The sequence below is a fragment of the Acinonyx jubatus genome, chromosome B2 (genome assembly GCF_027475565.1).
Source record: "Acinonyx jubatus isolate Ajub_Pintada_27869175 chromosome B2, VMU_Ajub_asm_v1.0, whole genome shotgun sequence".
Classification (NCBI taxonomy): domain Eukaryota; kingdom Metazoa; phylum Chordata; class Mammalia; order Carnivora; family Felidae; genus Acinonyx; species Acinonyx jubatus.
This window is the reverse complement of record NC_069385.1, coordinates 10748683-10773010: the sequence shown is the minus strand read 5'-3', so window position 1 is coordinate 10773010 and position 24328 is coordinate 10748683. Positions and strand designations below refer to the sequence as shown.

At 39.5% G+C, this 24328-nt stretch overlaps 1 protein-coding gene across 11 annotated transcripts in view; it reads left to right on the top strand.

Moving 5' to 3' along the window:
• The window catches only part of ARID1B (AT-rich interaction domain 1B), a 448658-nt gene that overhangs the window by 260189 nt on the left and 164141 nt on the right, over positions 1 to 24328 (top strand). For 8 of the 11 annotated variants that reach the window (XM_053222044.1, XM_027056567.2, XM_053222045.1 and 5 more), the window contains one exon: positions 9386 to 9427. The exons of the other annotated variants lie outside the window; for them this stretch is intronic. In XM_053222044.1, coding sequence (XP_053078019.1) covers positions 9386 to 9427 — 42 coding nt within the window. The remainder of the gene's footprint in view (positions 1 to 9385; positions 9428 to 24328) is intronic. 11 annotated transcript variants of the gene reach the window in all.

Sequence of the window (24328 nt, the reverse complement as noted above, 5' to 3'; positions counted from 1 at the left end):
AGAAATTTAATTTGTTAATCTAAAAATATTTTTGTTTTTAAAACACCTTTTCATTCTGATCTGATCCCTTTAAGTCCTCTTTGTTGCACCCCTTCCCCTTAGACACGCTGACACTTGCACATGGCCTTTCCTGTGGGTCCCCACAGCCTGTCCTCAGGACCTCTTCCACGTACTGATTTTATAACAACTTTCAACTTGCTTTTCTGAGATGATCTTAACAGTGGGTAGGACTGAGATAGGGGGTTACCTATGGCCAAATACTACGTTCGCCAAATTCCCAATTTTATTACCTTAGTAGGTTTATCTGGTTGTTTTCAAAATATAAAATTTTCCTCTTTATGAAAGGTAAATAAAATTAGAAAAAAAGAATTTGTGTTTTTGGCTTGTGGTTTTAGAGCACTTGAATACATCAAATTGTATTGTAGTATAAGTACAGTATAGTAAATTTGATAAATTTTTTGTATCAATTTATATATGAATGAGTATATACTTGGGTAAACAGGGAAGTGTTGCTTAAAATGGCATTGAATATGACAGTTCACAATGAATGTGATACAATGGGAGATGAGATAATAGTACTATCTCAGTTTTTATAAAGTTTAGATAAACTACCACTTGTTCAAAAGTTTTTAACATCTGAACTGCCTGGACACCTGTAGCTTTTGTATTTTCCTTCATCAAACCTCCTAGAAGTTATGAACAAATATAGGAAATCTTACTAAGAAGTAGATGTTAACTTGAAGTATACAGATAAGGCAAGCACATAGAAATGATAACTTAATGAGTAGTTAACATTTTACTGTACATGTATTTTCTACTTTAATAAAATATGATTTACAGAGAGATCTAAAGGTGAATATGAAAGCACTGCTTTTATTAAAAGTATGATCATTTTCAAAAGTTTTGTGTACAAATGTGCATTATTTGTATACATGCGTGTTGTATTAGGAAAGCCAGATGTAGTCTTGAATACATACCTATGCATTGATTAAGATGTCCATGACTCCATAGCCCGCATTTCTTGATAAACACTGGCAGTATAGAATTGATTAGCTTTATACACGTGATGTTTTTAGGTATAGTTTTCCGAGTGCCCCCAAATCTACAAATATGTTGGTCATATGACTGATGTTACACTTGCGCTTTGTGTGAAAGAGTCCTCTCTGGAGTAGGGGTAGTGCTGTGACCAGTGAAACCTGCAAAGTGCCAGTATCCGTCAGTAGAATTGACACCTGGCAGTCTTCTTCATAGTATGACCTGCACTGTGGGTACAACATTCTTAACTGTCTGCTGTGATTGTGGTCAACCAGCCTAAATGCAAAGCCAAAATTTACTTTTAAAAATTAAACTTGGAAAGTTTGTGAACTGTATGCATTCCTTGTAAAATATTTACTATCGTCATTTCTTAGCCCAGTACAATTCTGAGAGAATCATTATGTTTTAAGTCACGAATAGGGAGAAAAGAGGCTTATCTTTGAGTGACGGCCTTCATTGCCATCAATTTTAAAAAACGGATTTTTAAAAGGAATTTAAAATTTTCTATCGGCTGGAGAGACAAATGCATCAAAGAAATGCATATGTATCATCATCAAATATAGTAAAACTGGGTATTTAAAATTTTTTAAAAAATTTATTTGTAAGAGAGAGAGCACAAGCAGGGGAGGAGCAGAGAAAGAGGGAGACACAGAATCCGAAGCGGGCTCCAGGCTCTGAGCCGTCAGCACAGACCCTAAGGCGGGGTTCAAACCCACGGACTGCGAGATCATGACCTGAGTCGAAGTCAGGCACTCAACTTACTGAGCCACCCAGGTGCCCCAGTGTTGTTAGTTTTTTTTAAAAAAATAAATGCTTAAATATTTTTTTAAGTTTATTTATATATTTTGGGAGACAGAAAGCAGGAGCAGGGGAGGGGCAGAGAGAGAGGGAGAGAGAGAATCCTAAGCAGGCTCCATACTATCGGTGCAGAGCCAGACATGGGGGCTCGAACTCGTGAAGCTGTGAGATCATGACCTGAGCTGAAATCAAGAGTCAGACACTGAACAGATAGAGCCACCCAGGCGCCCCCTTGTGGCGTTCTAGTTTTCAAACCATTCATGTTTATTTACTGGGGAAAAGAAACCTCAGTACTTCTTGAGCTTCTACTCTGTGCCAGGCACTCTCTAGGTAGGAAACATACAGCAGTGAATGAGACAGGACGTCCCTGCTTTTGCGACATTTACATTTAGTAGAGAGATGGGCAATCAAATTTCAGGTGTTAACGCAGGAGAGGAAGAGAGGCTATCTAAGGATGTGACCTTTGAACCAAAGTGGAAGTGTTATGCTGGGGACCAGAGATGGGAAGATCTGATACGGAGTGTTCCAGGAGGAGGGAGCAGCAAGTACAGAGGCCCTGATGTAAGAAACGGTCATTCTTAGGAACAGAAAGGCAGCTGGTGTCGCTGAAACATTGTGCCTGGAGGGACAGAGGTGGGATTGGAGATCAGTGAGACAAAGCCGGAGCCCTACTGCTCAGCTGCTCGTGGACCACAGGAAAGAATTCAGAGCAAATTTTATGGTCTTGGACAGTTTCAAATTGGGAGTGGAGACGGAGGCGGACATAGCTACATAGATACGTAACAGCTCTCAGAATTGCCTTTACTGTCGTAGCGTTCTTGCTGGGAACTCTGCCAGCAGATGTAGGACACCTAGAGCTCCGTGGTGTAGAGTCGTACAGTGCGCTAGGTAGCTTTTCCTATGCAACAGACCAACCCCTAACTCAGTGCTTGGAAAGGCCCCCATTTATTTAGCTCACTATCCTACAGTTTGACAAATTGGTCTGAGCCTGAATTGTCCTGGTTTCTGCTGAGCTCGCTCTCCCTTCTTAAGTCAGCTCCTGATCAGCTAAGTGGCTCTGCTCCTTGGAGATGACTGGCTCTTGGCTAGGGTGATGTGGTAACAGAACCATTGTGTCCTCCAACAAACTAGTCTGAGCTTGTTCTCATGGTAGCTGGTTGACTTTTCAAGAGAGTGATTATAAGTATGCTTTGCCTTTTGAGTCTTAGACTTGGAAGTGGTACAGTATGATTCTGTAGCCACGTTCTGTCGATCCAAGCAAATCACATGCCCAGCCCCGCTTAAAGGAGTGGAGAAATCGATCCCACCTTTCGGTGGAAGGGCCTGTAAAGTCACATTGCATAGTGGTGGCTATTTGTACACACTCTGTTCCACACTCAAGGTCTTTTTCTCTCTGAGCCATTAATGAGTTTGTGATTGCTTTGCAAATCTTAAGTGAAGGTATCCTCACTCAGAGAACCTAATTAGAAAGAGGAGTGTGACCATAATGGTGACAACTTTGGTTTAAATTTAATAGCCTAGGATACGAAGACACAGCTAACACCCCAGTAGTGAAGATAATGTGAGCATAGCACTTGTAGTCAAAAGCGTAATTATATCCAATCCACTGTTTGTCTTGAGATCGTATTACGCTATATTGGGTATAACAGAAATGCTCTTTGGCTGCCCAGATGAAATTTAGCATCGCTATTAATATTTACTGGTTCCCTAACCAGAGATAGGTTTTTAGTTAATTTTGAATACATTCGGAGAATGGTGCTTCTACTCAGCAGCACTGAGCAGTAGAAGGTGTCATTGTGCGTTCTCTTACCAGCTAACCAAACACTGAGCGGTTTCAGCAAGCCGTGTCCTTGAGCTGTCATGTGGCCTGCACATGCTAATAAGGAGAATGAGGAGAATTAATAGGAGGAGAAGGCTGGCAAGGTTTTGCGTGGTTTTTTTTTAAGTGTTCTTTTTTTTCAATGGATTACAAAAAGGTAAGATAATAGTGAAAGTAAAAGAAGGAATAACAAGCAATAATAATAAAGAAAGAAAAAGACAAAAACACCTTCTTTGCTTGCCAAAATAAAAACTTTGCAACCCAGTGTTAGCTGCTATGTATTTGTGAATGTGACGGACAGAGGCGGGGCGGAGGGAGGGGCTTGTCCCGTACTTGCAATGGTCATCAGTCTGGGGACATGGTTTTGGAGGGCAGTTTATTTATTAATGTCTGCTTCTCCTTAATGGTATATTGCTCTTTCTGGCCCAACCGAAGCAGGCACACCATTCTAGGCAAACATTATTTTTTTCAAGAGCATCTGAATTCTTAATGAATTACTTGTGGACAGATACTGTGACTGCAAATTCGATCACGTTCTTGTTGATTATTACCATTCTCCTCCCCTCAACTCCCATCTCCCTTTAGGTTGAATACCTCACAGGTAATCTTGCTCTTCCCATCCCTACCTGGAACCAGAGGCAAAATTTATATCATTTTAGTGTTTAATTATGGTAAAGATATGGTATCTCTGATCACTAGAGAACATAATGGATTATTCTGCACCATAGTTATTCAAATGGAAAATTAAAACTGAGTCACCTCTTCCCCTTGTTATTTCAAAATAAATTATAGATGGATCAAATATTTAAATGTAAAAAATGAAAGTCAAACATATTAAAAGAAAACATGAATGAATATGTAAAAAATCCTGGGGTGGGGAAGACCTTTTCCAGCATGGGCACACATTCTAGAAGGCATGAAGAAAACAAATGGATAGACTTGGATATTTATAATGTCAAATTTCTGTTTTTAATCCTACTTTTAAAATTTAACGTGTTGTAAGTGTTCTCTTATGTTATAAAATACTTCATGAAAAGTGAGTTTTTTATGAGTATGTAACGGTGTGTCATATGAAATACCACACTTCTTTAACCGCCATCCCATATTTTTGTACATTTTCCCCTAATTTCTCATTTTTTTCAAATAATGGCATAGTACACATACTTTATAAACATTTGATCACACATGAGACCATAAAGATAGGTTCTCTAGCAAATAGATTATGACGTTTACTTACATTTCTGTGATTATTATGGACATGGACAGTTTTTATGTTATGGGCTTATTCTGTTAACTACTTTTAACTAAACAAGGAACACATGCACGTGGCAAAAAGAATTCTTAACATTGTAAGACAAACTACAGCGAAAAATGAGTTCTCTCCCTTGAGGTAATCACTGATGTGTTTCTTACATATCCAGAAGGGGTCTAAGTGAATCAAGTGTATAACCCACCCCACTTTAAAAAAAAAAAATACAGATGTTAGCATACTGTGCACACGGTTCTGGTTCTTTTCACTTAATGTGTAATATCATAGAGATCTTACCTGCACACATAGATGTACCTCCTTTTTAACAGCAGTATAGCATTCCATTGCTTGGCAGTGTGATAATTTCAGCTTTTTACTGTTGCAAACAACTCAGATAAACCATTTGGGTAAATATTTTTGCACTTGAGTATCAGAATTATTGGTTTAACACTTAATCACACGCATACACATTTTGATGGATACTGTTAAATTGTACTTTATTCCAACATATGTTCTCATAATCAGTGCAAGGCTATGATGTGATTTCCCACACCTTTGTCAGTATTGTAATTAACCAACCTTTTTAATCTTGGTAATCTTTAGTGAGAAAAATGGAATAACGTTAGGAGTTTGGATTTGCATCCTTTTGATTATGAATAAGATTCTTTATATACAATTACAAAGCATCACTGTCTCTTCTTTTTGTGACAGCGTGATCCTGACTTTAGGAAAAAAAGTTTTTATTAAAATGGGACATACTTTTTGCATAGTTTTATTTTAATGGAAACACTGCTGGATTTTTGTATTCTCTGCTTTAGAGGTGAAAGTAGAAGGGACTTCAGAAGTGGTTCAAGAAAGAAAAGTGCAACCTGTTTCACTTCCGAATTCATAAATTCACGTTTTCCTGATTTTCTTGATTGAATGACTGGAAACTCAAGTGGTTTGTTTTAATTTTGGTGGAGGTAGGGGGCGCCTGGGTGGCTCAGTCGGTTGAGAGTCCGGCTTTGGCTCAGGTCATGATCTCGCGGTCTGTGAGTTCGAGCCCCGCGTCAGGCTCTGTACTGATGGCTCAGAGCCTGGAGCCTGTTTCCGATTCTGTGTCTCCCTGTCTCTCTGACCCTCCCCCGCTCATGCTGTGTCTCTCTCTGTCTCAAAAATAAATAAACGTTAAAAAAAAATTTAATTTTGGTGGAGGTAGGGTTCAGTAGGCTACTCAGGGGAGAGAGAAGCCACTGGAAGGTTTTTTTGTGCAGAGTGCTGCAGAGGCATCACCCTGCTGCGGTTTCCTGGTGATTTTCAAAGTTCCCTACGGACGGAACCGTTTTAGCCACTGGTGTTAAAAAGAGTTGATTGTAGCATCATTGCAAATAGCATGATTTACTGGAAAGGGCCTTGTCTGGGACTTAGGAAGCCTCTGCTCTGCTAGCTCGCTCCCAGCCTGTCACACCTGGGAGCTCCGGACCCCCTGACAAGTTCTGTGCCCTGGGATGCCAGCTGTGCTTCTCAGCAGGGTCCTCTGTCTTTGCACTTGTTACAGCGTCTGTGCAGAGAAGGAGAACATTGGGGGAATATGTCCTAATTTTACAGTGGGCAAAACCTGTGACCTTTCTTCTGGGCGGTTTTTATAATACTGCCAGTTTAAATTCCCCTCGCCCGGCCCAGACTGAAGTTTAAAAAGAGAAGTGACACCACGGATAATTCCATTTGGTCCTTTCTGTATATGAATTTAGTTTTTAAATGAATGTTTCAATACGTTTCATTCAGGCATTAGGACCAGAGTAAAATTCGTCCCTTTTTCTCTTTTACAGTAGCACTAAGCACCATGCCTTGCATGCAGCAAATACCCAGAAAGTCTTTGTTAAAGAGTCAGGTGGATGTAAACTGTCAGCACTCTCTCTTCCCAGTACATTATTAAGTCTTTCCACTGAGATGTACTAATTTTTTCTAGTTGTACATTCCTGTTTTAACCTCAAATTGTGACTACTTTATAGCCACATTAAATTTGGTGATAAAGGTTGGTTAGTAATTAAAATCCCATCAGATAAACACAAATCTACTTCTAGTATATGTGTAGGAATTATAGGTGTTTGAGGCTTGTGAAATATAAAATACTTATTTTCTGTTTTGAAAAGATTTAAACTGACAAAAGGATAAAACTCAGCAGATCTCTGCTGAAAGTGAAGTTTAATGACTACTACCTGAAAATTGTTTGTAAAGGTTGAAATACTCCCTTACTCCCACTAGAGGGGGATTCCTTCCAACTTAGGTAAAAATGCTCTTAGATCCAACAGGAAAACCTTTGTATGACATTGATCTTTCTCTTTTATTAAATGGAAGTTAATTTCATGGCTTTTAAATCAGCTGTTTTTGTGTTGGTATTGAAATATAAAGCCTCTCAGAAACAAAATATAAAGGAAAATCTAAAGTACAGCTCAGGAGAGCTGGAGTGCATACGTATTTAAACCACAGTGCTTTTGAATAAAACAAAATACACTTTTTGAGTCGGTTTAATTAAATTGGTCAATACTTAGGAATTGCGAACCTCTTCAGCCTTCCTGAAGATAGAATCTGGGGTGGAGGAGGGGGCTGACCTTTTGAGATCCACCTCCTGGCTCCATACTCCAAGGTCTGTCTGTGTCTCTGTCTACCAACAGAGCCACGCGGACTGTTCCTAAATTCCACTTGAAAGCTTTGCTTTGCTGATATCTCAAGTTGTCAGATACATTGAAGCCATAGCTTTAAATAGATTTCTATTTGCTATTGAATTTTCTTGCTACTTTGGCTTTTTATAATATGTTAAGCAAATGCAGAACTCACTTGGGGATTTTTTTTTTTTTTTGTAGATTTAAACTTCTAATACATTTTGAAAGTAATTGTATGTATATTAAAATATCACATCGAGGGTGAATATACCTAACATTAATGTATGCAGCTATGATCTATGTATATAATTTAAGAGCAAATGTCATATAATAGCTTTTACAGTAGTTAAGATTCAGCAAATGCGTTATTTGTCCTTTGCCTTTAACAAAAGTCTTCACTGTTGATTAGAAGTTTTAATGTAAAAATATTTGAGGTTAGTCATCTCCTGTTGTGAAAGACAGGACTTAGGAAATTCAAACATACGTAAATTGCCAGTAAATTGCCAATAGCCGTTGCTCCCCCCTGCCCCTCATGCCCTTAAACAAAGTCTATAATAAGATCTTGCTTCTAAATCTAACAATCAGCTTTGGAAATCAGAGCGTAAACAGACATGCTGTCAGTGAGTCTTTATAATGATTTTGTACTATAGTTGATCCAACATTTCACATTTGGTATCGGCAACATATGGTTTTCATCGAAACGAGTCTGGTCACCTTCTCACTTCGTCACCGTGTGTTTTCTCTTGCTTTGTGGCCCCCCCCCCCCCCAATCTCTGTCAGGTGCCAGGTGGTGGGAGAGCGTCACTTTCAGCGAAGCAGTTGGAGAATACAATTTGTTCCTCATTTCTTTTTCGACCCCCCTACTGGATGACAATCTTCTCGAAGTGGTCTTCCTCTCTCTCTTTCCTTGCCCTCGAGGGACGAATCCAATTTTGTTTGATACAAGAGCCATTGGATAGGCCTGTGTGCCTTCCACTTCAACACCTGCCACAAAGGCCTGATTTTAAAGGGTTTAGAACTCACAGCCAACCTGCCAGTCTTGTACCACCGCTCCCCCCCGCCCACTGTCTCCCGCAGACACGTAAAAACATTCGTATCGCCTTCCTTCCTTGCTCTTTTCCATCATATATTGGTACTTTGTAGTAGTCAAAGTTAAAAGCTTTACACACCAGACTGAATAATTATGTTTAAAAAACAGTAATTATCAATACACGTCTTGTTCCATGCGGCTTTTTAAATTCATGTTAATGAGCTCTGTCTTCTCATGCACAAGACTGACAGGCAATTTTGAAGTTTTGCCATCATTTCACAACTTGTTGCTTAGACCCGGCCTGCCTTTTCCCGAGTATTGCTCTCGGCAGCCTTGCTCTGCAGCATTCCACAGACTCAGGACTGCCCACTCCGCTGTGAGCAGAGCAAGAAATCACTAGCAGCCTCACAAGCATGATGAGATTGCACTACGAAGCATAACTTTCCCCTCACTGTCCATAAGAGATCAAAAAGTATATGCAACATCTTGTGATTGAACTGGGAAAGGTGATTCTCCTAACTTCCCCAGATCATTTTGAGAAACTCCTACCACCACGTCAACACGATGGCAAACAGATTAATTTCATAGGAGCTCACCCTGTTACAAAACTGGAGCCCAGGGCAGTGACCTGGATTTCGACCCATCCAACTCTTGAAGAGAATCCCAGACCCGTCTTTCTTGACTCCGGGCGTACATTGAACCCCAGTTTTCTCCAAACTCTTGGTTCCAGGCCACGCCCGTGCTCTGGTGTCTGGCTAGACTCAAAGAACGTTTTTCAGAGTGCCTAAATTATGTTTTCCTTATGATTTCAGGTTGAAGTCTTGACCTCGGAGGATACCGCCTTTGGACTCAAGGTGTGTAGTCTGACGTAGCTCACTGTATAGGTCCCGTCAGCTCCCCTAAGCGCATAGGAAGGCTGAACGGATAGGACTTGCTTTTATTATCAAATGCGGAGTTTCTAAACTCTCCCACAGTTTAAGAGTTGCCCTCACTTGTGATTACGATTAGACTGTGGTAGTATTTTCTTTACCTTCTTTCTTTGTGGTCTAGAGTATAAGAAATAGTACAGGAAACCACGCGTTTCCGTTAGTAGCAGTTGACTTTGAAGTTTGAATTCGCCATGGAACAGGATTTACTGAATGGCCCCCAGGTTGGGAGTGCAACCACCACGACCGAAGGTTCTCTGAGTACTGTTTTGGTTTACCACTCTACTTTCATTAATCCATTTATTCATTTTCCCTGCTTCAAATAGTTACTGAACCCCTGTGTTCCAGTCGCAATTAAATCCCCGTTCCTGCCCTTAAGTGGCTCACAGTCAGTTGGTAGGCTTAGGCCTATTAACAGATCAGTTGTCCTGCGGTGTCCTTGTCTCCCTGCTAGAAGTGTTGGGGGGTGGGGGTTGTTGCGGGAGTGGGCGAGGCCGAGTGGGAAGGCATTCTAGGAGTCTGAGCCCTTGAGAGTGGATTATATTTATAGGCAAAGGAGGAGGACAAGAGAAACGAGAACTATTTTCAGGTCAGGATAACCATGAAAAAAACCAGAGGGAACTGAAAGTAGTTAAATTCTGCCTGGGTAGCAAGATCGGAGGTTGAAGAGGTTAAAGATTTGAATTTTATCCTATAGAAAATGCAAAGCTATTAAAAGATTTCAAGCCAAGGAGTGGTTAGATTTGCAGTTTAGATGAATTTGGCCACTTTGTGGAGGATGGACTTGCCAGAGACCAGTGAAGGGCAGTTGAGTGGACCAGGTGAAAGACCGTGTGGACTGAGCTAGCCTAGTGAAAGAGTAAAACTAATCCTTCAGTCTCGGGGACTGGTGATCCTTGGGATATGCAGGGTGAGGAAGGCAGAGGAGCTGAGAATAAGGTAAAGAAAGAGGTGATGTGTAACAGTGAGAGGGCAGACACAGGAGGGGCGGAAGAATTACAGTCTTCCAGGCCTGTAGTGTTTTCTCAGGTTGACTTGCCTTTTGGACGTGTATTTGCTAGGAATTCCTTTTTTTTTTTTTAATTTGTTTTTTAACGTTCATTTATTTTTTTGAGACAGAGACAGACCATGAGTGGGGGAGGGTCAGAGAGAGAGGGAGACACAGAATCCGAAACAGGCTCCAGGCTCTGAGCTGTCAGCAACAGAGCCCGACGCGGGGCTCGAACTCACAGACTGCGAGATCACAACCTGAGCCGGAGGCGGACGCTCAACCGACTGAGCCACCCAGGAGCCCTTCCTTTTTTTTTTTTTTTTTTAATTTGTTAGTAATTCTTAAACCATATAAATAAATCAGCAAGAGGCATTATTAGGGCAGTCTGACTTCATTTTCACATAGAGACACAGAAGTACACCATCAATTACTTTGGAAGTTGGAAGTTTAGGAGAATAGTTGGTGGAAACTTTAGAGCAAAGAGAATGGGTAACTACTCTTACCTGACTCCTGTATGTGCTACATCTTTGGCTTAAAACTAAAAATTAGTTACTTGTATTTTTTCCAAATTTTTCTCTACTTAACATTCTGGATGCTTGGCATTTTATTAGTACAGTTTAATAGTCGGGCTGCAGTTGTTGGCAGATGATGTTGTAACACTGCCAAAATCACGGCCGTTCTGAGGTTATAAGCTGAGCGAGGTTTATGTCATAAATGAATACAAATTAAAAGTGAAAAGATAAGTTAAGACTTTATAAATATTTAAATATTCGGTAAACTGACTCAAGTTTACCTCAACGTGTTTTTTCTAGCTCTGTATCTGCCAAAAATTACTAAAGAAAAATTTAATTATCAAGAGAGCCAATTCAGTGCTATTTGCAGTATGTAACATATCGTCATCGTTTGAATTTTTCATTTTTTCTTTAATGCCCAGCATGCACGGCAGAATATTCATTGCATGTTTAATAAACCTGTAGGGTCAGTTCTTGTGAACTCATCTCCATAACCCTTCATCCTCACTGTGTAGGCGGCGGTACTGTGGGACGGTTTTACACCAGCAGCTCACCCGGTCTGCCCCGCTGTGTAAGGCTTTGCGTTTGTTTTCCGGCGAAACTAGCAGCTTGCTTTTGTAGTCTTAATTCAATTTGTAGAAACCATAGTTGGAAATTATTCCCCGGTAATTCAGTGATTTTTCAAAGAATTCGAAGCTTTTCACTTTTGCATGTCTGTACCAAAAAGTGTTTATCCATCTAACTAAAATATGAGAAATTTGATTTTTTTTTTTTTTTTTACCACTTCATTATCTGCCAGTCAGCAAATACATTTTTATCTTGTTTCTTAAAATGTCTCGGTGTTCAGTATTGGTCAAGTTTCTGAACACTTATTCACAGTTGGCCTTTTTTTCCTGTTTTTATGCACTGGGAAAAATAACTCCGATATCTGACTCCCTGCTAGTACATTGTTGGCATCATCTTGGCAAATGAGTAGGAGGCCAGAATGTGTGTCTACCCCCATGTAGGTCTCTGATCCTTTTGGTGCTGCTCTTTAATAAGAACCTTTGCTCTTTCTTTACCTCTTTTTTTTTTTTTTTTTTAAGTTTATTTATTTTTGAGAGAGAGAGAGAGAACCAGCGTAGCAGGGGCAGAGAGAGAGAGGGACAGAGGATACGAAGCAGGCTCCACCCTGACACCCTGACAACAGAGAGAGCCTCGTGCAGGGCTTGAACCCACGAACTGCGAGATCATGACCTGAGCTGGAGTTGGGCGCTTAACCGAGCCACCCAGGCACCCTGTTTTTTGTTTTTGTCTCGCCACTATCTATTTGATCACTCCTTGGATGCTTCTCCTTCTTCTAAGTCCAGCTGAAACCTGCAAGCTTCATATTTACTTAACGATTGAAGCCTGCATTTGTCAGTCTCACTGGAAAATAACTTAAACACGCTGGGACCCAGCAGTACAAGCAGCCTATTTTTGGGTGTGATTGTTCCTGCAGCCCAGGAAAACCAACTTTGCATTCATTTCAAACTATCATGACTGTTGGTGCTGTTTTGAGATTAATTTTTTCCAAGCTAATCTAAGGAGAGAGAGCTGTGCTCTTCCTTACACTTCTCAAATCTTAATTTCTCAAATCCTGATTCGTCGTTTTATTAGGCTTATCTCAGTCAAAAGTAACTTAGAATTTGAAATGCTAATAACTATATCTCAGTATACACTTCAGCTGTTTTCCAGTGGTTCTAATTTTTTCCTCTGAATTAAGGCAACTTTGATTTTCTGGAGTTCGTTGCTATGTTTAATTAATTTAAAATCCTGTGCACTTATAAAAACAATTGCAGTGAATAGAAGAGGTGCCTCAAAATAAAAAAATGAGAAAATATATTAGGAAAGGAAAGTTCTACAAACTGTAGACCACTGATCTTGACTTTGGTTCTGATCAAGACTTGAACATATTAAGAAATGTGTAATTCTGTAGAATAATAAATCAGGAGTTGCAGGCACAAGCCAACACGGGTTAGTTCTTTTTTACAAGATAAGCGTGCCTTCTGTGTCATCAATGGACTAAGTAAAGCTGTTAGTAATAATGAGATGATAAATCAGCTAAGGAAATATATATAAAATTATACTATTAAACATAGAAAAGGCTAAAAATTTGCTGCTGATGAGTTCTACAGAGAAATTTATGGTAGAGAAGTAAAAAAGGGGAGTGAGTAAAATATTCCTGGGTCATTAAAAAGATTAAAAAGAAAGACTAGATAATCATAACTTTTCCATGAATTTCTTAAGAGATCTTCTCAAAATCTAAATAAATGACTTTAAAATTTCACAGTCATGAATATCTCTCGCCTTCTCGTTTGTTGTGGACAGCTAAGTCAAGAATCCTAAAGAAGCAAGATTGTTATTTAATCCACTCCCTGTGGGTTAGGGACTGTTGTTATTCTCAGTATTGGGGGAGGAAATAGAAATTGACACGGATAATGAATACCAGAAGTGGGATTGGAAGCTGGGAGATCAGCCCCAAGGCCCGTCCTCTTCCTTGAATGTCCTAAGAACCAGTGAGGTCTCTGCTCCCCTACCTGCCTCCTCGCTGCCCCTCTCCTCTCATCTGTCCCCACCTCTGTCCCCACACTGCCCCTCTTGCTAAGGTCCCCATCGGTCCTCTCGCTTTATTTGCCTCTTTGTGGCAGCTGCCTCAGTTGGCCTCTTCTTCCTTCCTTGGCCCTCTTCCTGTGGTTTCCCCAGCGGCGCTCTGCTGACCCTCCTCCTGTGAGCGGGGCTACGGTTTCCCTTCTTTCTCCTCCTCCACAGCCGCACGCGTCACACTCCGCCAGACTTCCGTCCTTGGTTCTCCTCCTTGGAATGTGTAGTGACCACCTCTCCATCCTGCTCCAGGGCTGCTGCCTAAACATCCCGTGGAGTGAATGGATATGCAGAAAGCCAAGACAAAGATTTAAAAATACCTCCCTTGTTCGGTACAACTTTTCCTGGGGTCAGTTCTCAGGGCTTACTTGGTTGGCTGTAATAGCATTTGGTTACCAAAATCACGTTTAGCTTTGTTTAACTTTTACTTCCGAAAGGTGGGTGGACAGAAGCGCGTAGTATACATTATCAGTTCATGTGGTTTACAGTTCTAAAGAGGCATTAGAGCGCCACAAATCCAAAGATCCATGGATACACCCCGTTGGCTGGCACGTTCTTTGGAAAAAAAACAAAGCCTGCCTTTAGTGCCCTTTTTTTCCTAGTTTTCGATAGAAACTCTGACCAAAAAAACAGGTATGGGGGAGGTCATTTTAAAACGAATGGTAAGGAAAGTCCAGGGGGAGCACATGTGTTCTGTAACAGAATGGGAAGAAGAAAAATGTAGACTGTAGGTCATCAGAGGAGCGCACCAGTGGCAGAGCCCTCCACTCTGGGTACCCTTCAGGCTGCCACTGTTCTGGGGAGAAGCACGCCGACCTGTTCCCTCCGCCCCCACCTTTTAAACCAAACCCTAAGAGAGGTGTAGACAACTCAGGAAGGCCTTTTCTCCAAAACCCTATTACAGGACCTGTTCTTCATTTTGTCTCCTCCTCTCTGCATTTTCCCTCTGTCTTTTCCTGGAGCTCTATTGTGCTAGAGTCCCAATATTTTATCCCTGCTGGAGATCCTCCAGATCCTCTGGTCTAGCCTTCCTCCGTGTTAGAGACGGGGAGTCAACGGCCAAAGGACCTCTTGTTCCCAGTGTCCTAGCTCAGTACTGGTGAAGGTGAGAGAGAGTAGAATGAAGGACTTCAGTAATCTCGTAATTTTTCCTAATACTTAAATAAAAATTTTTAGTATTTCCTCTTCATACTTAGTATTCCTCACCTTTTAATCCTAGTTTGGCAATATTTTTTTAGTATTTGTTTTAGGCACCTAAAATGTATTACCACTCTAGAGAAAAGTCTACAAGCTTAAAATACCTACAAATCAGATTTAAAAATAAATACTAAATTTGTTTGTTTGCTCTGGTATATTACTTTTTATCCATCTGTTGATTGATTAAACAGCTTAGAGAAAAAAGACATCAAAGTTCAAACTGGTCTACTAACCCGCAATAACAGAGCCTCATGACTGTATTGAGCTCTTAACTTCCTTCCCTTTGAACCTAACCTTACACCTTGCCTTCCCTTCAAATGAAATCCCGTCCTTATGTTGCATTTCAAATTTCTCCTACCTTCCAGTCTCAGTTCACACCCTTCCTCCTCTGTGATGTCTTCCCTCAGTATTGCAGCCTTCTGAGCTCTCAGGCTTGGAGCTTACACAGCGCTCACTGCCTTTGTAGTTTGCCCTTGAACAACACGGGCTTGAATTGTGTGGGTCCACTTAACACGCGATTCTTTTCCACAAATACAGTGCTGTAAATGTATTTATGGAAATGCTATGGTTTTCTTCATAGGATATTCTTTTCCCTAGCTTACTTCATTGTAAGAATACAATATATAATACACCTACAAAATACGTGTTAATCGACAGTGTGTTTTTGGTAAGGCTTCCGGTCAACAGTAGCCTCTTTAGTAGTTAAGTTTTTGAGGAGTCAGAAGTTACACACAGATTTTTGAGTGTGTAGTTCTAACCCCCGTGTTATTCCAGTGGCAACTGTATTTGGAATTTCTCTTTTGCCAACTTGGTTTTGATCTGTATGTGGGAAACAGCGTGGTATGGCCTGGCCCAGATCCATTATGTGGCATTTTTTTCCAGCAAGATTGCAAGCTTAAGAGACTTCATTTTGCTCATCTTCTTATATCCATATTGACTTGCACTTGGCTCACGGTACATAGGTGTTGCTGATTATTTAGAGCTCTATTGATGGTTTAACAGTTGTGATTGTTAAGAGCAGAAAACCTGTGATGTTAAATTAATATTACTACTGCCTTTTTTCTGTTCTGAGGTTTTCTCTCTGATTCTCCCATTATCTGGGTTAATGTATTAGCTTGTCATTTCATATTGTAGAGCCCAACTGAAAGCAGATTTCGTTCATTGCCAGTGTTCGTTGAAGCTGTTGAGTGGTTCTGGTTGACACTGAAAACCAGTGGGTTCCAATGTATCTCACTATTAACTTAAATATATGTGTTAATCCAAGTTTTGTGGTTAGGTTCACTGATTCCATTCAAACAAATACCTGTGGCTTATACGTGTTATGTGCGGGGACTGCCATAATAACAATAAACCCCTGCTTCCGTGGACCTTACATTCTTGACACAATTTTGGGAACCATCTTATGCTGGGAAGAAATTCTAGAAAAGAAGCAAGTTTATTCTCCTTTTGGATATAATTGTATGCTACCCTGTAGTACCATTGCTTTAATTCAGTGTATTTGTTGTATTCCAAAAACTGGAGTAGAATTCCAGTGTGACTTATAAAACTTACAAATAACAAAGGGATTCGTCATCTCCAAAAATAATTTCAAATGAAATAAATGTGAAACTTATTTGTGTTTTTAAAACTAAGGTACTTTTAATTATGGAAGATTGTATAGCTGGGGGAGCATATCGGGGAGTGACTTCAGTCACTTTTGGACTTATTCCTGTATTTTGACATCTCACCATGATGAAAATCATCTATATTTCCCTCCTTTCCTTCTTCATATAAAAGTAAAATGTTAAATAATGCAATTTGTCGTAACTATTTGTTATAATGGCTAAGGAGGAATTAGAATAAACCACTGGTAGCCTATCTCAGAATGTGCTCCTTTGGGTAAATAACCAAAGACATGACCTTGGAGAAAAGTGGGAGGATGTTCACCTGAGTTTGCTTTCTTTTCTGACTGGTTCATCTCACAGGTCTGCAGCTTGATCAGGTCTCATTACTTATTTGCTCATCTGGAACTACGCTGTCTGGTTTGGTAGTTACTAGCCATGTGTAGTTATTTAAATTTAGATTAATTAAAATTAAATTAAAAATGCATTTCTTTAGTTGCACTGGCCACATTGCAATAGCTGTGTGTTTTGTTAATGGCTACCATATTGGCACAGTGCATATGTAGAATATTTCCATCTTTGAAGAAAGTTCATTGGCTGGAGCCAACAAAACTTCCATGTATTCATATGAACAAGACATTTTAACATAACACATTTTACAATAAGAATAACCATTTTTTAATTGATAAACCCCCAAGGATTAGAGCACATAAGTAGAAAACAGAAGGAATTTGATGTCTTAGTAAAGTAGCATAGAGGGGATGTTCTGTTCAGTTAAAATAATGATAATGATGATGATGATAATAATAATAATAATAGTGTTGGTATGTCCCGTTGGATTTTTCACATAGAAATCTTTTAAACAGGATTATGAAATAAGGCATAATCTTTTGGTGACTCTTGCAATGGGCCATTCATTGATATGCTCGGGGTTATGTCTGGGGGCTATTAATATAGTATTCTAGATATAGAATGTTTAGCTTCACATAATAAGAGATTGTCATCTGTTAAAATGTCCTTCCTTTTATTAATGTCACCACCTGAAAGCTGCATTAATCTTCTGTTTAAAAACACATGTAGTTTTTCCTTGTAAAGCTACAGTGACTCAGGTTTTTCTTAGTCGTTTGCATCTCCATACCAGGGTATATGTTTTCTAGTGAATTTACTTGGCTAACTAGCTTCTGTGGGTGTGACTGTAACTCAGGTAAAAATCTATTGAAGGTGAACAGTGTCATTGAGATGAAACCAGCAGAGTTTTACTTTTTGAGGTTTATAATCTTCTTAACTCATATTACTTTTCAGCAGATTTGTTTTTTTAACTTCAATTTTTTTATTTATTGAAAATCTACTAGAAATATTTAGAGTAGTAGAGGGCCAAGTTTATTCTTTACTGCGTCAGTCATTGAATCTGAATCAAAATGATAGAATATATGTTGATGAAGCAAGAGAATTTCCTGTGTCTCCGTGAGAGAAAAGATTGGAGAAGGAAAAAAAAACCCATAGCGGTTCTCAGGTCGTGATTTGGGAATCCATGTTGAGTTGCTTGCTCCCTTCTTTTGTTAGAGAATTTCCCAGCCTCTCCTTCTGCCATCTGCTGGTGGTTCATACACTTACATGTTTGATTTTAAAAACAAATCTGCTTTATTCTTATTTAAGAAAGATTTGGGGGAAAACGTTCCATTTATATTCACCTCTACTATTTTGGTGTCGTTTTGCTTGTCATGTTTAATTATCTTTGTAAAGGCTGTTTTAGCTTCTTTTTCAACTCTGCCTCTAGAGGAACGCATGAATATAAAATTGAGAAAAGACTGAAGGCCAAAGCGCATGCCATTAACAAATAGAGAGTCACAGGTCTTCCTGGTTACAGGAATTCAGGGCCGTAAGGGCTTATTTGAGAGTTGTTGAGGTCTTCCCTGATTTCTGAATTTGGATTAAGTACGGAATAGCATTTCTGTCCCGCTTTTTTTGTAATTAAGATTCCTTAACTGGAAGTGAGCAGACCTATGTTCTATGTGAAGTCTTAGTAACAGGTTGGAAAATTGATTACTTGATCAGGTTGTTTTCAGCCCTGAAAACAATACCAGGTCTCCTTGTATTCACGAAGTCAGACCTTCAACTCTGTCCTCATTTGCTATTCTTCTGTTTCTCCCCTCTACTGTTTACAGCCTAAGCTGTTCCCATCATCTTGGGAAAAACATCAGTATTTTTTGTCTACAAACAAATCCTTCCAGGAAATAAAACTAGGCAAAGGTTTTTGTTTGTTTGTTTGTTTGTTTGTTTGTTTGTTTTTAAGAGAAAGTATAGGAATTTTATTTCCTGTCACCTTTAATCTCCTCTTCTAATCTTCAGAGCCGCCTTGACTAATTCTAGAACCTTAGATTCCTGGGTCAGTTATTGGTTCATCATTTCTGCAAAGAGGAAAAGTAACCCCAAATATTAATCTCAATTTTTGTCCGTAGGGAACAAGGCCGAGGAAGGTAAAGTGACATATTTTAGGGCCTGTTTAGTGGCAAAGTAGAACAGAAATCTAAGTTTCTGCCTCGCAGGCAAGTGTCCTTTATACAGAATTACAGCAATACTGGGATTCGTCCTTCCAGTACTGGAACTGGATATGAGATTGAATGTTACAGGAATGTCATTTTTACAGCTCAAAAAGAGTCTAATGTTGGCGATTTCATATGGTTCAATTCAGTGTACTAAGGCTCTCCCATATCATTTTAGATCTATATTCAACAATAAAAACACTTTTTCTTTAAAAGCTGTTTATCCCAATTGGAATGTGTACGTGCACACTGTCTGAAGTATTAGGTGATCACAAGATGTTTGTAGAGTTTAATCGGCATCAAAGTACCCACTAAGCCACATAACTCAATAATGTGTGAAGTTTCCATAATATGCTTTGACATTAGATAAAAAATAAAACACTGTATCATGACCCAGTGTGTTCTTAGTGTGGTAGGACTTCCATCTCTTCTAGACCAAATACTCTGTCAGGTGATGGCAGAGGGCAGACTTGTTAGATGGATCTCCTGACTGCGTGGCATGGGTCGCCAGATCGAGTAAGCACATTTGCGCAGAAACGTTCGCTCTGATGATGGTGAATATAGGAAGATGAGCGAAGGGGAGCATAATGCAATACAATTCGTACCTACTTTTGTCAGACTTACTTTGGTGTTTGTTTGTGTGTTTTTGTTTTTTTAAAGATGTTAGAAATTAAACATGGCCCCGGGTACTGTGGATTTCAAAAGTGACCTGCTTAAGGCAGGAAGGGGTTAGGCTTGAAAGAAAGCTTATTTACTTATATATTCTGGAGTTTGATTGACTCCATTTTTCTCTGGGGACATTATTTTGGCACTATTTTTTGAGAACTTAATTTTCAAGTAATAATAAAAATGCATTTATTCTCCTCATCCCCACCCTCAAACACCTGTTCATTTGGGACGTGCACAAATAATTAGAGGCGCGTTTCTGGGCTTGCCTATAAAATTCCTTAGCATCGAGTTACTGTGACGATATTGATAATCATCAAGCTGCTTATGATTTTGTTGGGAAGAAACAAAGAAATTATTCCAGGGGAAATGAGGGATGCTTTTGATTGCGTGTGTTTTAAGGTTCTCTCCGATGCCAAATTTTAAAGCCAGTTTTGTTTCTTCAGATGGTGAACACCCTCCTCCTCCCCTCTTCCTGCCTTAAATCTGGCTTTTACCCAAGGCATGTCAATTTTTGCAAGTCAGTTGAGAATGTCAAAGTGACTGGTGTTGAAAGAGCCAATATGTTGGGAGATGCTCAAAGCCAAGTAGAACATTTATGTGAATTAAAGAATATATTAGGAGATGATTTTCAAAAATCCGATTTGGGGGGGGGGGAACCTGTTGAATTAATACTTGCATACCAGATGTATCACTGATAAATACGTGTAACAGATACTCCCCAATAAGCACTAAAATTACCATTTTACAACTGAAGTAATGTATCCTGTGGGTACATTTGCAAAGATACGCCAACAAAAATACATGCAGAGCTCTTGAAGTAATAATGCAAATAAAACATTTCATATTATAATTTTAAAATAACACTACTGGAAAGCAAGAAAAAGTCTGGGAGACTATTTGTTGTGTCTCAATTCTGCTTTTACTCTGGTCTTTTGACAGTTGGCTTTTGGATACTGGATAATTGTTTTTGTGCCTGTATATATGTTGAAGGACCGGATTGTCTGACGGAGTCGAGGCTGGAAGTCTCATAAATTCTCGATACTCAAAGTAATAAGTATATCTTGTTTGTTTCGTAGCAAGAGCGGCTCCTTCTCCTACTTTGCTCAATTCTTGTGTCGTGGTTACTCCTGAATCACTGAGCAGGGAGTTTCGCCATGTGTAACGTATCCATTCGTGCACAGCCAGAGCACCCGTGCAGCGCGCAGTGGTTGTTGTGCCCCCGTGTGTGTGTGTGTGTGTGCCCCGGCACCAAGCCTTGCTGCCGGTATTCAGTGGCCACTTTGCACAGTGAGTCTGCTCCACTGGTGACGCTGGCCTCTGGCTGATGTGTCAAGCAGGGGTCGGGGGGCAGGGGGAATACCTTCTCTCCAGACCAGAGCACACCTCAAGGGTGGGTTTCCTTTGGTCTTAGGTGGCCTTGTGGAAAGACGTGAGGAATGTGAGAAAGCAAAAAAGAGTAGAGGGAGCCATAGGACTCATGCACCCTGTGATTGAGACAGAGTAAATTAAATCCTGCAGAAAATTTCATTTTCTTCTAGCTACGCATGGCACTTTAAAGCCCTTAATTGGCTGCTTCCTAAGGAGCCACGTACGTTTTTATAAGAAATTCCTCTTAACCTCCCTCCACTCTTCCCAAATTAAATTTTCATTTCAGAATGACTTTTTTGTATCTCATCGAGGAGGGGAGGAGATGAAGAATGAAAGCGAATGAATACATATTATTTAAAATGAGAATTGGATATAGGCCTAAATTGCATATTGCACATTAAATATCAGAGGAAAATTAATAAACTTACAAAAGTATCCTAAAAATATATTCAATATTTTCCCAACATTTCTCAGAATTAAAAAAAAAGTATTTATTGTCTTTTACATTTGTAATTCTAAATTTCTCACGTTATAGTCTTATTTTTGTCTCACTTAATTTCTGGTCCCTTATAAATATGTAAGCTTATTTTTTTTCAGTCGTCTTAATGTGTTAAATTATAGTTAATATCATAATTTTTAGAAAATTATATGCTATTGTAGTATAAGGATAACAATAAATGTTCAATTAAAAATTCTTTCCTGTGATAAATGACTAATTTATAAAGAAGCTGGGGAATCCTGATTTTTTTAGAGATGGAAAATACCTTCACCATGGAGACATTTGAAGGGCTTCAGTTTTGACAATAAATAAGTAATCTCTATGAAAAATTTAAGATTTTGTTTTATCTTCATTTGAGCCCCAAATGGAACGTCTAATGACATCATATTCCTGACATGACTTTGTTTACTGATGGACAGAAATTGCCATTATGTGCTATTTAACAGTATGTGCAAACATCTAGAATCACAAGTATTAAGCACATGCATGTGCAAGATGTAAATGGTCCCCACTTGTGTACATGTATGTACACATTCTTTCCTTTTACGTGGGACCTATGGAGAAGTTGACCTCCCCAAAGGAGAAGTTTGAAAGGGAAGGAAATGGAGATCTGCCAGGCTTGTTGGCTAGAGTCATGGACAAGAGCAAGGCCTGTCTGAACTGCCACTCAGTTTTTATTCTGCGAGTTTGCAGGGTTGGTGATTAGAGTGGCTTTCGCCCAATTATGCTGTGATTATTCTGCTGCACTGTAATTGACTGGGGAGATATGCTAATACCTGTCATTTGGGATGATAAAAGATGAGCGGGGGACGCAATGCATTATTTAGCTGGCTGTGTGATAGATGAGGGATGCGCAGAGTGCTTTAATTGCTGAGAAGAGAGGTTAAGCTGAACGAACGGATGAATTAGAAATGAGTTTTTTTATGGCTTGTGGAAAAGTGAAATAAAGGAAAATGTGCCTTAGACTAAAGCGGCAGATAGAAATGAGCACAGCGAAACCAGATCCAGGCAGCTTGCGTTATCAATTTAAATATTAACAAAAAAATGTGGTTTAGAGTTCAGTAAATAATAATCGGAAGGAGAGTATACAGTAGATTCTCCTATTAAGCAAAAGAAGAATTGCAAAGGAATTGTTTTTATTTGAGATGGCAGTATTTGTGATTTGTAACCTCTCAACTTCATACTGTGTTTTAGATTATGCTAAGATGTAATACGCAACAATTCTGAATTTCATGCTTTGTATCTTCTGACTGTTCGCTTAGAGGTATCTAGATTTCTTGTGCCTGTGTATCTTTCAGTAAGTGCAGGCAGAGGAAGTCAAGGAAAAAATGAATATTTATAACACTAGGAGAATGTAATAATATAATTAGTGAGAGAGTGTACAACTAATTCTCGAGGGGCAGGATCTAAGGCAGTCAGTGGTACAGTCTTCATATGCTACGCATTTAGGTATTGGTATTTCTAGGGGAAAATGTAAGGAAAGAGTGGTATTTTCCCTTTCATATGGTTTCCTTTTGTCACTCCCATATATAATCTTATGTCTGCTTTTCACAAAAGTACTTAAAAGTACTCTGTCGTAATCTGCTCGGTTATTTATTTGATTTGGCCTTTGTGTTTCGCTTTATTTTAGTTTTGTGCATTTAATAGATAATTATTTTGAATATGTAGTCAGAAGAGCAGTTTGCAGAAACAGACTGTTACAAACTGAAGGTTGAGGCCTTGCACACATTGTCGGCTTTCAAGCACATCATACTTTACCGGATAATGGTGTAGGAAAGCGTCGTCCCCAACTGTGCTGTTTTGTCTTGTAGATAAAGCAATGGAAATACAGGTTGAATAGCAGAAGTTGTATTTTTTGTAAAATGAAGGAAGTGACCCTCATATATTGTAGAATTATCTCCAGACAGTCTGGCTTCTCAGAGCCTGTGTGACTCCTCCAGCATAGCAGAATTTATCAGGGAACGGTTTTCAACCGGGTTATTGAGTGGTAATGGATCTGTCTAGAACAAAGCATGCCTGTTGGAATGGATGTCAACTGTAGACAGATGCTACTCTCTGCTACTCGAATAAGTTTTGTTGGAGCTGAGCACTTCCCTCCAATATAATTGGCACCTCTTTTGCACTTTCCTCCCAAAACCAAGTGGAGTTTCCTTGTGGCTGTTTTTAATCGCTATCCTTCTTGAAATGCCCGAGTAGACTGTTGTAGCTCCCTTATGCTCTCAGATAGATATGATCTAAAAGGGTGCTTCTGTAGAGCATCCTGGAAGGCACAGTAGGAGTTATAAAGGAAAAGATGCAGTTGGTCTCAAAGAACTTGAACTTAAACGGACAAAGGTAGGGCAAATACAGCAACCTGTAAGCAAACAGCAGTACCTAACAAGAGTTTTTACAAACGTCAGTTACACCGATCTAAACTGTCACGTGTCAGTTAATATCCCATTAAGCTAACCCCGTAATGGAAGATGGTGGCAGCACTACAGAGACATGATGTCTTGAATTTTTTTCTCATCAATAGTATAAAAAGAGTAGTCTACAAACCTCTTTGATTTTGTACATATTTTCTCCTTTTTAATTTTTTTTTTTAACATCTATTCGTTTGTGAGAGACAGAGAGAAACAGAGTGTGAGTGGAGAAGGGGCAGAGAGAGGGAGACACAGACTCTGAAGCAGGCTCCAGGCTCTGAGCTGTCAGCACAGAGCCCGACGCGGAGCTCGAACTCACAAACTGCGAGATCATGACCTGAGCGGGATTTGGACGCTTAACTGACTGAGCCACCCAGGCGCCCCAGTGCATCTTTTTTTCTTAATATGAGTAGCTTATTATTTTT